The 16,411-nt window shown below is 49.8% G+C and overlaps 1 protein-coding gene across 2 annotated transcripts; it reads right to left on the bottom strand.

Annotated features, from left to right (window-relative positions):
* Positions 1-442: 442 nt before the first annotated feature.
* Positions 443-15,985, bottom strand: PMVK (phosphomevalonate kinase). 2 transcript variants are annotated; one of them, XM_065903282.1, is made up of 5 exons: positions 15,734-15,985; positions 13,176-13,239; positions 10,421-10,573; positions 7,633-7,762; positions 443-6,462 (listed from the first exon to the last, which is right to left on the bottom strand). In XM_065903282.1, exons 1-5 carry the CDS (start codon positions 15,826-15,828, stop codon positions 6,326-6,328), a joined length of 579 nt encoding a protein of 192 aa, XP_065759354.1. In that variant the 5' UTR covers positions 15,829-15,985; the 3' UTR covers positions 443-6,325. The 2 variants fall into 2 exon arrangements, with proteins under 2 accessions (XP_065759354.1, XP_065759362.1); XM_065903290.1 differs by having other exon boundaries at positions 15,675-15,807.
* Between the last annotated feature and the right edge of the window lie 426 nt (positions 15,986-16,411).

Raw genomic sequence — 16,411 nt, 5'->3', positions numbered from 1 at the left:
TTACAGACTAGACTCTTCAATATGATGTTGAATAGGTAATAAGAGTGGACAACCCTGCCTCATTTCCCAGTCTTAGAGTGAAAGCATTTAGTATTTCACTATGAAGTATGCTGTTAGCTATGGGGCTTTTGTAGATGTTCTTTTTCAGGTAGAGGATGTTCCATTTTATTCCCAGTTTGCTGAGAGATTTTTATCAAAATCGAACATAGGATTTGTATCAAATTAATCTTAGAGAAATGCTAATAAAATGTTAAGGAGATTCCACTATATACCTATTAGAATAAGTAAAATTAAGAAGACTGACCATACCAAGTATTGGTGAGGACATGAAGCAACTGGATATCTCATTCAGTACTGGGGAGCATGTTGTACAACCACTTTGGAAACCAATGTGATGGCTTCTTTAAAAGTTAAGAACATATCTATCCAAGATAAATGAAAATACATATCCACACACAAAAATGTTACATGAATGTTCATAGCTTCTTTATTTGTTATATCCAAACACTGGAAACAACCCAAATGTTCAACAGGTGAATGAATAGACAATGGTGGTATATTCACACCACACAACAGCAATAAAAAGAAACAAACTATCCACATGAACCTGCAGTGATGTAGACTGAGCTCAAAACTTACTCTGAGAAAAAGAAATCAGACCAAAAAAGACTATACAGTGTATAGCTCATTTATACAAAGTTACTGAAAATGACAACTAATCTATAGAGACAGAAAGCAAATCAGTGGTTGCCTGGGAACAAGGGCTGGGAGAGGGAGGGTAGACATGGTGAAGTTTTTGAGGGTGATGGATACGTCCATTTTTTTAAAAAAAAATATTTATTTGGCTGCACCAGTCTTAGTTGCACACAGGATCCCAGATCTTCATTACAGCATCTAGGATCTTCAGCTGCAGCATGAGAACTCTCAGCTGTGGTATATGGGATCTAGTTCCCTGACCAAGGATCAAACCCAAGCCCCCTGCATTGGGAGCTCGGAGTCTTAGCCACTGGACCTCCAGGGAAGTCCTGGATATAACCATCATAATTGTGATCATGGGCATATACAAATATCAAAACTTGCCAAATTGTGCACTCTAAATGTGCAGTTATTACATGACAATTATACCTCCATTCAGCAGTTTAGAAGCAGAATAACAAAATTTTAAGAGAATGTTAGTGATACAAATCATTATTAAAAGAACATATATATAATATTAAAAATAACTTAAAAGCAACACTCTGAGATCATAACCATATACAAAATTAACAAAGATTAGGAAGGTGTCTTGAAACAAAAGGAGTTAAAACTCTCATCATAACATAGGGCATTAAAACTCAGGGTTATTACTGATTTTGATATTTAGAGAAATTTCAGGTTTTTTTTTTAAAGTGCAGAGAATCTTCAAGTCCAGCAGAAGTGACTCTAGTTAGCCACTGGGTCCTCCCATGTTAAGAGGCCAACCTGTCAAAGGATGGGGAGTAGACTTGCTGGCTTCCCAAGTCACATCCTGTGACTTCCACACTCTCCGAGCCAGGAACCAGGTCAGCACTCCTACAAGGGACATATGAGAACCACCAACTCCACATCCCCTTCTCTGCTTCATCCCTGCCTCCTTGGTGTTTAAACTTAATTAACAACAATCAGTGATCATAGGGCAATTCCACTGCTGGGTAGACATCTGAAGGAAAGAAAATAACTATTTCAAAGAGATCTCTGCATCCCCATGTTTATTGTAGCATTATTCACACTAGCCAAGACATGGAAACAACCCAAATGTCCATCAACGAATGAATGGATTAAGAAGATGTGCTAAGTTTACACAGAATGGAATTTTTTTTGTGTGTGTGTGTAATAAAGTTTTAAAGTTGGAATGGAATATTTTTAACCAAAAAAAAAAGAGGGAAACCCACCTTTGGCAGCAATATGGATGAACTTTGAGGGCATTATGCTAAGTGAAAGAGGCAGACAAAGAAAGATCAATACTGCATGATCTCACTTACATGTAGGATCTAAAAAAACTGAACTCAGAAACAAGAGTAAAATGTTGGCTGCCAGGGGCTGGGAGTTGGAGAAATGCAGAGATGTTGGTTAGAGGCTACAAACTTTCAGTTACGAGGTGAGCAAGTTCTGGAGATCTAATGTACCACAGTCACTGCACTTGGCAATACTGTATTATATACTTGGAAGTTGCTAAATGTCCTTACCACCACCCAAAACAAATGACAGTTATGTGAGGTGACAGAGGTGGTGTTGTTCAGTCATATCCAACTCTTTGTGACCCCGTGGACTACAGCATGCCAGGCTTCCCTGTCCTTCACTATCTCCCGGAGTTTGCTCAAACTCATGTCCACTGAGCCAGTGATGACATCCAACCATCTCATCCCCTGCCCCCTTCTCTTCCTGCCTGCAATCTTTCCCAGCAGCAGGATGTTTTCCAGTGAGTTGGTTCTTCACCAATTTTGTGGTAATTATTTCATAATAGATATATGAATCAAAACATCATGTGTACACCTTAAACTTATAAATGTTATATGTCAATTACAGCTCACTAAAGCGAGAAAGAAAGAAAAACAAATCAGTCATCTCTTAGTCTGGTACAACACTGAGGGGGAAATGACCTCACAAGTGAAGGTAAAGTCGCTCAGTCGTGTCTGACTCTGTGCAACTGTATAGTCCATGGAATTCTCCAGGCCAGAATACTGAAGTGGGTAGCCTTTCCCTTTTCCAGAGGACCTTCCCAACCCAGGGATCGAACCCAGGTCTCCCACATTACAGGCAGACTCTTCACCAGCTGAGCCACAAGGGAAGCCCAAGAATACTGGAGTGGGTAGCCTATCCCTTCTCCAGCAGATCTTCCCTACTGAGGAATCGAACCCAGGTCTCCCACATTACAGGCAGATTCTTTACCAAGTGAGCTATCAGGAAAGCCCTCACAAAGAGCGGAGCTAAAGGGAGGCCAAAAGGAGGTCAACACAGTCTCTGTGTTGGAAAGGACTCCAGCAGCCTCAATACCAGCAGGAAGCAGAGGTTCCAGGCCCAGGTAGTGGGGCTGGATCAGAGCCTCTGCTGGGAGGTGAGGAAACATCCAATGCACGAAATGACTACCCACAGGATTCCACCTAGTGTGACTCCTACAGTCCTGCCTCGCCCTGCCTCCAATTGCATCCATTTTCTGATGCCCACTGTGGACCCACAGCTCTAGGAGACAGGACTACAACTACAAGATAGACACAGCCCACCCATCAGGGAGTTTACCTTCCAGTGAGAATCCCGGAGGGAAGACTTGTGATGGGGCGGGGCAGGGCAGGGCGGGTGCTCCGCGATGAGTTCCAGACCCTTAGCGCTGTGGTTAGAGGTGCCATTCCGCCAACAGTCAGCCCGGCAGTGGTCCTCACGGCAGAGTAGGTGAGAGGCGGGTCTCAGCCCTCTCCCCAGGGCTATACAGGCTCTCTAGCCTCAGAGCTGGTGGGTGCGCTGGGGGGCCCGGGGAAAGGCAGAGGGCTGTGTCTCGCAGAGCTCCAGAGCCCTTGCCAAGGCCATGTGCTGGCCAGGCCCAGGCCTCGAAGCCGCTGCACCCTCTCCTCCATTCCCCTCTGCGGTCTAATGGTGGTGCCGGTCTCCGTGGGTCAACACCCGCAGAGGCCGCAGCAACTGGAGTGCATGGCACTGCCATTAAGGTCACAGCTTCAACCAGCTTCAGGGTCTCCATTCACACTTCAAAAACTGATTCAGCTGAGATCAGCTGTCTACCCTCTAGGAGGTGGCAGAGGTCAGGGTTAAGCTGCAAGGCCACTGCCCATCATGACCTCAGGTCCACCCCTACGGGTGGAGCTGTTCTCAAAGAATGTCAACTGCTGTGAGCTGGGAACTAACATGATGGGCACTTGCTACAACATGTATTCCCACTGATCCCAACCAAATGATTCACTCCAGTTTAAATGAGAAGCCCGAGGGCTGGCTGGGGGCTGGGCGCCTGGCTCCCTCAGTGATGACAGCTGGGCAGGCTCTGGGGCCCTGCCCGAGTGCGCCACCAGCTGAGATCTGCCTCTTCAGCAGGGCCTGGGCACTGGTGGAAGGAGAGACTGGGTGCCGGACCAGTGCTCTGGGGCAGAGTAACCAGCCAGCCCAGGAACTCCTCCTCTTAGCCTGGGCCTCAGAGGGCAAAAGTTGAGCCGTAGGACTTTGCCCTTCTTTGTCAGAACAGAGAATAACATTTGTTTTGGTGGAGGCTTCCAGCAACATTGTGACCGGACCATGACCTGACCTTAAGAACAAAGGATCTGACGCCAAGAAGCCTGCAACAACTAACCACGCCACCCCCCTTTCCTATGAAAGAGCTTTGCGGAAAGCCTTCCAGGAGTTGGGGGTCTTTTAAGGCAGACGCCACCCGTCTCCTTGCGTGGCCCTGCAGTGAACCTCTCTCTGCTCCCAACTCTGACATTTTGGTCTTGTCTGGCCTCACTGTGTGCCAGGCACACAGACTGGGCAGATTAACATAACCTGGGGACCAATCAGCCAGGAGTTAGGGGACACAGAGGAGTCCTCAGCTTTCAGACCTGTGGGAGAGCCAGGGGACTAGTCTCAGGATGAGGTGATCTAGGGAGGAGATGTGGGCAGGAATGTGCAGAGTTCAGTGTGGGTCACAGTGAAACCGCTGGAATTTCCTTGGTTGTCCCCTTATCAGTGTGAACCATCAGAATTTATAGGAGAACAAAGTCAGTGCCAGAGAGGTGGCGGGCTGCGGCTACACAGCAGGATGGCCAGGATGGCATGCAGCTTTGCACCATACCCCAAAGGGACATGGCCGAGGGGCCCGGGCAGGAGTCAGGCAGCCTGTGTTCTGGCCAGAGTGCCAACATTTACTAATCCTCTACCCTGGACAGGCTGTTTACTTCTCTTGAGTCCTTGGCATCTGCTAAATGCAGATGAAAATGTCCTCCTCGAATATTTCACAGAGTGGTTGTGAAGAATCTGGAAAATATTTAGATACTGTATAAGGCTCTATTGGAGAAGGCAATGGCAACCGACTCCAGTACTCTTGCCTGGAAAATCCCATGGATGGAGGAGCCTTGTAGGCTGCAGTCCATGGGGTTGCTAAGAGTTGGACATGACTGAGCGACTTCACTTTCACTTCTCACTTTCATGCATGGAGAAGGAAATGACAACCCACTCCAGTGTTCTTACCTCGAGAATCCCAGGGATGGCGGAGCCTGGTGGGCTGCCATCTATGGAGTCGCACAGAGTCGGACATGACTGAAGCGACTTAGCAGCAGCATAAGGCTCTATGGGCTTCCCAAGTGGCACCAGTGGTAAAGAACCTGCCTGCCAATGCAGGAGACATAGAGATGCAAGTTTCATCCCTGGGTGGGAAGATCCCCTAGAGGAGGGCATGGCAAGCCACTCCAGTATCCTTGCTTAGAGAATCCCATGGACAGAGGAGCCTGGCAGGTCACAGTCCAAGGGGTCACAGAGAGTTGGACATGACTGAAGTGACTTGGCACACACACACACACGTATAAGGCTCTATAAATAAGTAGGGTCAAGTCCAAGGACTTCTATGGGAAAGCTGAGGTTACATGACTTGCCCAGGGCCTCTCAATGGTTACCAAAGGCCATCCAGCTCTGGTGCCTCTGGCTTTCTATGACACCCCAGCCCTTCTGGGTACCTGCTGGTGGCACTTTCTGTGGAACACTGAGCCTCTCTTGAGGCCATCCCAGAAGACGAGACCCTCAGACTCCAATCCTGCCTCAGACACACACAGGCCTGTTACCTGAGTGGCCCAGATCAAGGTCAGTCTCTGCAGGATATACTCCAGCCCAGGGGGGAGACAGAGCAAGAACCCAGAGCCACCACGTCAACCCAGACACTATGGAGCCCCATGCAAGCTGAGCTATCATCTGGGAAAGAGAGAGATGTCCAATTCTAAGCAGGTGCTCCGGAGAGGTTTATTATATCCACACTGGGGAGCCCCAGGATCCTGCTCAGAACAAGGGGCTGAGAACATCCAGTCAGGAAATCACGGCCACCCCCAGCTGACAGGCCTGGTGCCTGTGGAAATGGTGACGCTTCTGCTTCAAACACAGCCAACTCCCTCCCTCTGCCCTTTAAGTCTCCTCGTAAAGAGGTAGGGCTGTCCTTTTCATGACGAAATGAGGTCCCTGGTGGTTTCTTAACTTGTCTGACATCTATCAGCCCCCAGAAACCTTGACCCAGGCCCTCTTGACCCAGGTTCCCCAACCTTGGCCAGCGTCAGCAACCGCATGTCCATCACAGTCAGCCCACCCTCACCCCAGCGGCCCCCAGCTTGCTCCGAGGACCTGCCGGCTAAAGTCTGGAGCGGACAAATTCTACCAGGTGCTCCAACTGCTCCTCCAGGCGCTGCTCATCCCCGTGGTTCTCAATGACCCAATCGAAGGTCCCGAAGTTGTCCAGGCCACACTCTGACTCAGCGTCGTCCACCCCTGCGGAGAGGTACATGGCAAAGTCAGGCCCATCCCTCCCAACAAACACAGGGCATCGAGGCCTGCTGGCCCCACGAGGAGCCACCCTCTTGAACGGGCTGCTCCTCGGCCCCTCAGAGCTAAGCACCACTCACCCAGAGGGCACTCCCGCACCCCTGAAACACAGGGACATCAGATTCAGCAGCCCACAGCCACCTGAGTCCCGCAGAGGGTCCCACTGACGTCTTCGCTTGTCACTGCCATCTCAAACCACAGACAATCCAAACGGTAATTTTGTTTCCATTTTATGTAAAGCTGGTCATGTCAATTTCGATCCCAACAGCGCTGATTCAGGCCCCTGGGGAGGCGGCATGCGCCGTTCTAATCTGACAGTGAGGATGGTAGTAAGGGCATCCACCTGGCGGGTCCGCCGGGACTATAAAGTGAGATAGCATGTTCAAAGCGCTGCGCTTAGCCCAGGTCAGGGTGAGTGCCCGGGAGATGAGTGTGCTTAGACACTCAGTCATGACTCTGTGCGACCCCATGGACTGTAGCCTACCAGGCTTCTCTGTCCATGGGATTCTCTAGGCAAGAATACTAGAGCGGGTTGTCATTAGGAAGCTACTCACCTCGTTTAGGAAGAATCAGACCCACTGAGCCCCCAGGTCACAGTGACCCAGGGCAGGGAAGACATCTGAGCTGTGCCCCGAACTGTCACAGAGCAGGTCCTGGGCTGGCACCACCAGAGCCATCTAGGAGAGCTTCCGCTCCCCCTCCCCCACTGTGTTAATCAAACAGGAGTGAGGTTTGTCAGGCCTGCCCTCTGACCCACTGTCAGAGCCCCCTCCAGGCTGGAACGCAAAGGTGAAGGACCACGGGCAGCAGAGGGGTCCCACCCAGACCTCCAGAAGCCCACTGGCCTATAGAAGACATCCCAGGTAAGGCAACCAGGCCAAGGTCACAGGGAAACCTTTACCCCAAGGACACCATCCTCTACTCAACTCCACTTTTTAATCTGGAGGCACGCCTGAGCCCCAGACCTCAGATTCCTTTTTATAACCCCCTGCTCACATCCCCCAGCCTGCCAGGGAGACAGCGGAAGACCGAGAACATGGAAGGGGGCGGCCTGGTCTACAGTGGGCCAGCCGGCCTGCATGCTGAGCCCTGGGGCAGAGGTTGTGAGCAGCTCACCTGGTGTGAACACCCAGCCCCGCTGCTGCCGGCTCTCCTCCGTGGCCACCACACGGACCGTCTGTGTCACAGCCCCATAGGCCTCCTGAAACCACTGGATGTCAGACACCCTCCGTGTATCACTCACCAGCTGCAGGGAAAGGACATAAACCAGTGACCAACAGGACATGGTGCAGGAAGCAGCAGGACCAGACACGGGCTAAAGAGGAGGGAGGGAGACCTGGCCACATTCCCAATAAGCAGGAGGCAGGCTACAGAGCCCAGACGAGTGTAGCCCCATTCCCTACGATCACCCAACCAGCTGGAAGGGACATTCGCCCCTCCCTTCAGGCATCCCTCCCTGATCGATGCAGCCTGAGGCCTGCTCTGACCACGCTGTGTGCTACGGTCATCATTGCTGAGCTGAAGGGGTCTCAGGCTCTGAAATCAGATCAGGGAGTCATTTTACAGATGAACAAACCCAGGCCAGAAACAAAGATACCTTAATCAGTCCCTGCCCCCAACACCTTTTAAAATGGAAATGTGACCTTGTCTGTCCCCTGCCCTAAGTCCCTCCAAAACTTCCCATCATTTTAATAAAATCCAAAGCTCTCACCCCAGCTTACAAGGCCCTTTAAGATCTGACACCTATTTCCTGTCACCTTCCTCTCATTCATTCTGCTGCATCCAACTGACAACCTTGCCCTTTCTTAAACATTCCAACCAGGTCTCCTCCTCAGGGCCTTTGCACTTCCTTCTCCCTGGCTCCCTCACTTCAGAGAGGTTAAAAGTCTGCTTAAATGTCACCTCCTTGGACAGGCTGACCCTACCATCCTGGCTCCCTTCCTGTCCCTCTCAATTCTGACATGCTGTTTATTCTCTGACCACTAAGCATTCATGAAACCATCACTATCTCTGTGTGTGTTGACTGTCTGACCCATGCTCTGTAGAGTAGCTCCATGAAGGGAAGGACTGTGTCTCACTCACTACTCTGTCCCTGGCCCATAGCACCACCTGACCCACATGGAGCATTCAGGAGCACGTGGTCAATGAATGAATGAATCAGTGAATAAAGAGGCCAGATGTTCTTGTCCAAGCTGCGGGCATGTTCACTCAGCCAGTTATTAAACCAATACTATGAAGGGAAGAATACTCACTCCAGCATTCTTGCCTGAAGAAACCCATAGACAGAGGAGCCTAGCAGCATACAGTCCTTGGGGTCGCAAAGAGTCAGACACGACTGATCGACTAACACACGCGTGTCAAACACCTACTGTGTGCCTGGCACTGTTAGACTCTTGGAGTAGGGCTGTAAGCAGACCTGGTACTTGCCCTCAGGGAGCTCACAGTCTACTGGGAGAAGCACTCTAAGCCAGCAGCTTCACTAATTACCATGCAATCACAGCACGTATCAACTTGCATCTGGACCTTAACACTGTGAAACCAAACTCCTGACTTTCTCCCCAAACTTGTTCTGCCCCATCATCCCCGTGTCTCAGAAAACGACAACTCCAGCTGTCCAACTGCTCAGAACAAAATCCTTGGACTTGTCTCCTGTCCTTCCACCCTAGAGTCATCACACCAGGAAATCCTACTGGTTCTATGTTCAAAATCTGTGCAGAATGCACCCCTCTCCACTCCCCTGCCACTCGAGTCAAGCCATGGCCACTTTGCTGTCCTGTGGAAAGATCCTCTGCCTGGCCTCTCTGCTTCCACTCTTGCCCTCCTCCCAACAGCCAGGAAGAGCCTCTTAAATCCTAGATCATCTTTAAAATAAATGTTTAAAAAACTTAAGATCACATTATGCCTCTCCTCTGCTCAAAACCCTCCAGTGAGTCCCCACCTCACTCAGAACAAACCCCAGGCTCTTCCAGAGAACCTGCATGACTTGACCTCACCTCCTGCCACTCAACCCTCACCCGCAAAAATCCATCTAGGTCACCCCTGACTTCCTAGGTCCTGCTCAAATGTCACCCTGTCAGTGAGGCCTTCCCCAATACCCTTAACAAAGCAACAACCAGGGCCTCCTCATAGCTGTGGCCTGCTTTCTTTTCCCCTTAGTAGTTATCTCCACATACTCTATATTTATTTAGCGCCTAACTCCTTCTGCCCCCAGAGACAATGTATGTATCCTGAGAGTAGGGACTTCAGATTTTCACGTGATATATCCCCACATCACCTGGAACCAGTCCTGGTACAAGAAGGTACCACTGGCTGCCAGAAAGAATGAGGATGGAAAAGGGTAAGCAGCTACAGGAGCACCTGAGAGGGAGCATCAATTAGGACCTGGGTATCAGGGAAGGCTTCCCTATGGAAGTGCCATGGAAACTGAGCTGGACTGAACCAGGTGAAGAGGGAAAGGAAGAGCGCTCCAGGCAGGTAGAAGGACACGGGCGGAGGCCCTGATTCCAGAAGGAGGTTGATTTATTTGAGGAACAGAGAGAAAGCCAATGTTGCTGCAGCTGAAGGAACAAGGAGGCTAGAAGGGCAGCAGGAGCCGATCATTCAAGGCCCAGAAGTTCATGTTAAGGATTTCAATTCGTCCATCAGAACGGTAGGACAAAGGGTTCCAAACATGACTTGGTTTGTGTTTTTAAAAAGGTCACTCTGGCTGCTGTGTGATGAATGGATCACAAGGGACAAGAGCCGAAGCAGGGACCAGTGTGGGGGCTACTCCAATTGTCTGGGTGAGAGACAGCGGGCCTTTGGGCCAGGGAGGTGGCTGTGGAGAGAGAGAAAGGGACATATCTGGGGAGGGGCGGAGGGCTGGGGAAACAGATTTCTCAATGCCACCATAGAGCCCACTCACCCAGACAGGCTGGCAGACACCTTCCACAATCTTCCTGCAGAAGAAGCCTGGGTCAGCCTGGCGCTTCTCCTCGCCCCAGCGGATCATGTCCCTCCGATAGGCCTCCTTGTAGGTGCTGGCATCTAGGAGTCTCTGGAAGTCCAAGCCGTGCTCCTGCCCAAAGCACATTCTGTTTATGCCACCAGCCTCTCAACCTCGCTGGTCTCCCCTAAAATAGAAGGAGGGTGCCCCACCACCCGCACCTTGACCCGCCCCCCCGAAGGCTGCTGCAAGGACTCATGAGGTTGCCACCAGAACAGACGCCTGCAAGGGAAAGGGGCCTGGAAACTGAGAAACCCCAAACACTGGCAGACAGACGGAAGAAGCCTTGAGGTAATCCAGAAATTGTTTTGGCTTGCCTTTAAAAGTATGATGTGGTTTTCTCTTCTGCAACAGTTCTACCTTCCCAATTATTTCTGGCTTAAACTAGTCCTGAAATTAGTTTGCCTCGCTTGGGCACACAGGCTTAGCCTTCACCCGGAAGTGGGAAGTCTGAAAACATCCCACTCCGTATCCTTCCACTACCCCTTCTGGCATTGTCTGTCCCCATCCCAAAGCCCAGGAGACCTGGCTTCCCTGACTCTCTCCCCTCCCCCAATCCGCTTCCTCACTCCCAATTCCAGGCACCTTTGCTGAGTCAGCCTCACTATGTTTGGCTCCGGGCGCTCCTGGAACCCTGAGGCAGGAGAGGCAGCTCCGAGGCCCTGGGAAGCTGCTTCCAGGCGGGCCTCCCTTTCTCCAGGACACTGACAGGCAACAGCGTCCATCAGAGGGCCCCGGAATGGGAGGGTTCAGGGGTCAGCTCCCCTGGCGCTCACTGCAGCAAGACCCTCTCCCCAAAGACTCAGTTTCTTCACGGGCGAACTGAGGGGGCTGTGGCCCAGCCAGTCAAATCACCTACTACCACCTTGTTCCAAGGTGAGGCCAACAGCCATCTCCCATTTATAAACTAGTCTCCCACATACTCTTTACCAAGGGAGGTTAGCTCCCAGGGGCATTACGGTCGGCCTGTCAATTATATTCCCCACTACAACTGAAGAAATCAATGCGTTAACATTTCATTTTGAATCTGTTTTGTAATGGGTGTAAGGGATGAAGTGGTGCTGGACTTAAAAACGGCAGGGGCAGGCTGGCCTACCAGAGTCCCCTACTGGGGTTTTAGAAATGCCAAATCCTGCCCACCGACCCTACCCCACCCTCCAGCCTGGCTCATCAGTCTGGACTGGGGCCTAATTTGGGAAGTCTAGAAGCAGACCAATGGTATTTAAACTGTTCCTCTGAGCCCTGGGGTTTGGAAGTGTCAAGCCCCACTGGGGAAGGCTAAGTGCCTCCCCCTCACTCAAAATCTTGCTCCCAGTCTGTCTATTGGATACAAAGAATCTCTGCATCCAATTTCATTTGTGAAAGGTTTCCACTAGGAAAAGATTTTGAAAATCACTGACTCTGTTATCCCAGGGCCCCCCAGGCTGCCATCCTACAAATGGGTCTATTGTGCTGGTGGAAGAAGACCAATGGCTCAGCGAACAGATTCATTTTGTGTGGACTCAGCGGTCCAGACACAGGCCAGCGGACCAAGGAACCATAAGCACAAGAATGATGCACCTAGAGGTCAAGGACAGAAATGCAAGCGAAAAGCAGGCTCTTCATGGTGTGGGGAGCTGATCCCAACTTCCAGGTTCCCTTTTTAAAATCTAAGGTTCTGAAATTTCTGTTTATTTTTTACAGTTCTATTTTTTTTAATCTACATGGTTCAAAATATTTTTTATAGTCCTATTTTTTTTTTAATCTACATGGTTCAAAACTCAAAAAATAAACACTGTTTACAGTGAAACATCTCCGTTCTCTGTTCCCCAGCCACACAGCTCCCCTCCTGGAGGCAGCCAGTGGTCCAGTCTCTTATGTATCCTGCCCAGGCTTTTACACAACCCAAGCATCCAGAATGGTGCTGAATGCGCTCCATATGTATCTGTTGAATGGCTGAATATATGAGCAAATATGTTGACAATTTTCCCCATTTTTATACAAATGAAGCATTCTCTACAGTGTTCCCAGGTGGCACTAGTGGTAAAGAACCTGTCTGCCAATGCAGGACATGTAAGAGATGTAGATTCCATTCCTGGGTCTAGAAGATCCCCTGAAGGAGGGCATGGCAATCCACTCCACCATCCTTGCCTGGAAAATCCCACAGACTTGGGAGCCTGGCAGGCTACAGTCCATAGGGTCACAAAGAGTTGGACACAACTGAAGCGACTTAGCAAGTATTCTCTATACACTGTTCTACATCCTACTTTTTTCACTTAACAGTGTAACTTGACAACTCATGTGATTAAATTTCTAAGGCGAGACTTCCATGGGTTGTGGCAGGCCAACTTTAGAGGGGGCAGGGGGAGTTGACCTGTATCATATTTTTTGAATAAGGGGACAGACTGTTATCAATAACACAGCATCAGAGCTGTCAACTCACATCTACAGCCTTTTCTGGACACACTTTCCTGAACATCCTCTAGGGAGGTGGCCTGAACTAAGGCCAATGGGAAAGAAACTTAAATGGAAAATGCCACCCTATAGGTCCACCTATAGAAAGTGGAGAGCTGTGTGCCATCCTGCCAGCAGGGGGTCATAGGGACCCTGCTAGTGACTCAAGCAACAGCACAGCAACCAAAGCTTGGGAGCTGGCTCCTTCCAACCCACCAGGTGCCACAGAGCTGCCACCTACCTGAGCGTACTGCTCTTTGAGTGGACCGGAGAGCCGGAGGACAGCACACACGTCAGCCCCTAGCCTGTGAGACAGGGAGAACCAAACCCCATTAACCTAGGGCTTCCAGGCCCCAGAAGAGTGAAGCCCCATGTCAGCTGTGAGTACCTATATAACCTTGTCAGGTCTCAACTTCCCTGATCTCCTCATCTGTAAAATGGGTTAACAGTGTCTGTTCTGTCTCCACAGGATTAACATGAAACTCAAATGTGAAAAAGCCCTGAAACTAACAAGTAAGACAAATAAAAGTATAATTACAGTGTGAAGATCCCAGGAATATTCTGGCTGAATTTGGTTACTGCTGGGCTCCTGGGTTCTCTCATAGCCAGGGGTATCTCAGTCTTAAAGGACTTGGATCACACACACAAACAACTCATTCATTCACTTGCTGGATTTACTCAACCAACCATCTGCTCGGTACTATATTTGGATCCAGGTGATACAAATGTGAATAAGATATGCGATTCCTGGGACTTCACTATTGGTCCAGTGGTTAAGACTCCAGGCTTCCACTGCAGGGGGCACGGGTTCAATTCCTGGTCAGGGAACTAAGATCCTGCCTGCCACACGGCCAAAAAAAAAGATACACGACTTCTGCCCTGACCGTGGGGTGCTCACAGATTCACTTAAACACTGACATGGTGAGGTGGGTGTTATTTCCATGTTTCAGGTGAGGAAACTTAGGTTGAGGGAGGAAAACTGAGTCACCCAAAGGACCACTGCAAGTCATGTACTAGTAACAAAGCCAATATTGTAAAATGCGTCCTAGGTGGCACAGTGGGAAAGAATCCGCCTGTCAACACAGGAGACGAGGGTTCCATCCCTGGTTCAGGAAGATCACCTAGAATACAAAATGGCAACCCACTCCAGTATTCTTGCCTGGAAAATTCCATGGACAGAGGAGCCTGTCAGGCTATAACTCAAGAGTGCTGGAGAGTCGGACATGCCTGAGCGCACACGCACACACACATTGGTAAAATAAAAATAAAAGCCAACATTTAGTCCCAGGGCTGTGCAGGCGTGTTCAGTTGCTAAGTCATGTCTGACTCTTTGCGACCCCAAGTACTGTAGGCCAACAGGCTCCTCTGTCTTTGGGATTTTTCAGGCAAGAATACTGGAGTGGGTTGCCATTTTCTACTCCAGGGATCTTCCAGACCCAGGGATCAAAGCCCAGCGTGTCCTGTGTCTCCTGAATTGGCAGGCAGATTCTTTATCACTGAGCCACCTGGGAAGCCATGCCTGTAACTAGGTGCTAAGAGTTGTTCTAGGCCCTTCGTGTACATCATCTCATTTAATCCTTACACTCACCCTATAATCTCCAACTCACGGATGACAAAACTGAGGAACAGAATGCATAAGAAATTTGGACAAGATCATACTCGAATAAAGTGGTGAGTCAGGATTTGAATCCCAGCAGTCAAATTCCCGAGTCTGTGCTTCTGACCACAAATTAATTGATGTGCTGGGTGGAGAAATGTAACTTGGGAAAAGGTGGCAGATACTTAGTGGTGAAAGATTCAAGTGGCAAACTCTGCCTTGGATTTTCTACAACCTCTTAGACTCCCCATGGTGACCAAAAGCAGCCTCCTACCACCCTCAACAGACTGGCCTTCAACAGGAGAGAAGCCCCACTCCACCTTCTCTGACTTCTGTGCTCTCCTAGCCCAGAAAAAATGGTCCCACACAGAACATCTTCCTTTGGGAGAAAACCTGCTGAAATTCCCTGGTGGCCCAGGGGTTAAGACTTCATGCTTTCACTGCTAAGGGCCGGGATTCGATCCCTGACTGGGGATCTAGGTCTCACAAGCATGCAGGCAGAGGCAAAAAAAAAAAAAAACACTTGAACAAAAATGTATTAAAGAAGCAAATGGGGAAAGCAAAACGAACCCATTCCTTAGAGCTAGACAAAAGCTGAATTTGAGTCCTGTATCTACCAACTACTTTATGTTCCTGGAAGGTTTGGGTGTTGTTTGTCTTTTGAACTTTTCAGAGTCTCCTTTTCTGCATGTGCAAAATGAAGATACTGACTAAAATTACCACACAGTACCTAACAACGGTATCTGGCATACAATAAAGGCTCAATAAATCCCATAAACGAGGTGGAGTGCTAGGTAAGGAGTGTCTGTGGAGTCAGATACAACTGGGGTGTAGTCTGAGGCAAATCCTTTATTTGTGACTCAGTTTCTTCTTCTGTACATTACCTCGCAATACTGTCAGGAGGATTAGGAATGGTGTATAAAAAGCGCTTTGGTAGCAACTGTTGACTAATACTCCTCGAAAGATCTAGAGCTTACCACCTCTCTTTGGAGAGGAGGCCGCCTGGTTCTTTGAGGTGGGCGTGTGTATACTGCTGTTTTTCCTGACGGCGACAATCCTCCACTTCTGGCCACCCAGTGCTCCTTCTGCCCTACAACCTGAGGACCCCAACTCCAAAGCTCACTCCATCACACCCCAACACACCGCTCGTGTCACGTGATTCGGGGTCTCGCGGTCCTCCTCCTTCCCCACCCCACGGACACCTGCTCTGAAGCGCCTCGGTCACGAAGTCCTTCCCGGATTTCCTCTTCCCGCTGAACAGCAGCACCAGCCCCGGTACGCCTCCGAGCGGGGCCATGGGGGTCACCACGCTCTGCGATCCCTAAAGCTAACTTTTCCCTACTCCTTAAATCCGACCACCGGCACAGAATGGACGCGGCCACTCGGTGGAGTGGCAACAAGGAGGGGTTCCGCCCCTCCCCGTCTTCTTCATGGCCGTGGAGAGGACAGACAGCCCGTACATGTGCTTCCGTGGCTTTAAATTAAAGCCTGCGCAAGTGGAATATGGAGAGAAAGAATGTTAATTCCTAGGGCAGCCTTCTCCCTTAAAGAAGCTCCCCAGCAGAACTCATTTGGAACAGTCCAACCCGCCCACCACCTGACGTCACGGCCCCGCCTTCTTAGCTGACACGCGTGACACGTGTGGAGGCGGGAGTTGGACGCAACTATTCTCTTCCGAGGGTGGTGACGTCTTAAAATTTCCTAAGTGAACCTCACATTGCCTTCCACACAATCCTACCAACACACCCAAAAAAGAATAAACTTTTCATATTGTGAAAGCTTTCAGAACTACCTGTTTATCTGTGCATTTTAATGCATGTGCTAAAGCAAATCCGTATATGCCCCCCACAGTGAAAAATAGGTGTTTCTGGATGTGAAAT

This window comes from Muntiacus reevesi, chromosome 1 (genome assembly GCF_963930625.1).
Source record: "Muntiacus reevesi chromosome 1, mMunRee1.1, whole genome shotgun sequence".
Taxonomy (NCBI): domain Eukaryota; kingdom Metazoa; phylum Chordata; class Mammalia; order Artiodactyla; family Cervidae; genus Muntiacus; species Muntiacus reevesi.
This window is presented reverse-complemented; position numbering and strand designations above follow the sequence as displayed.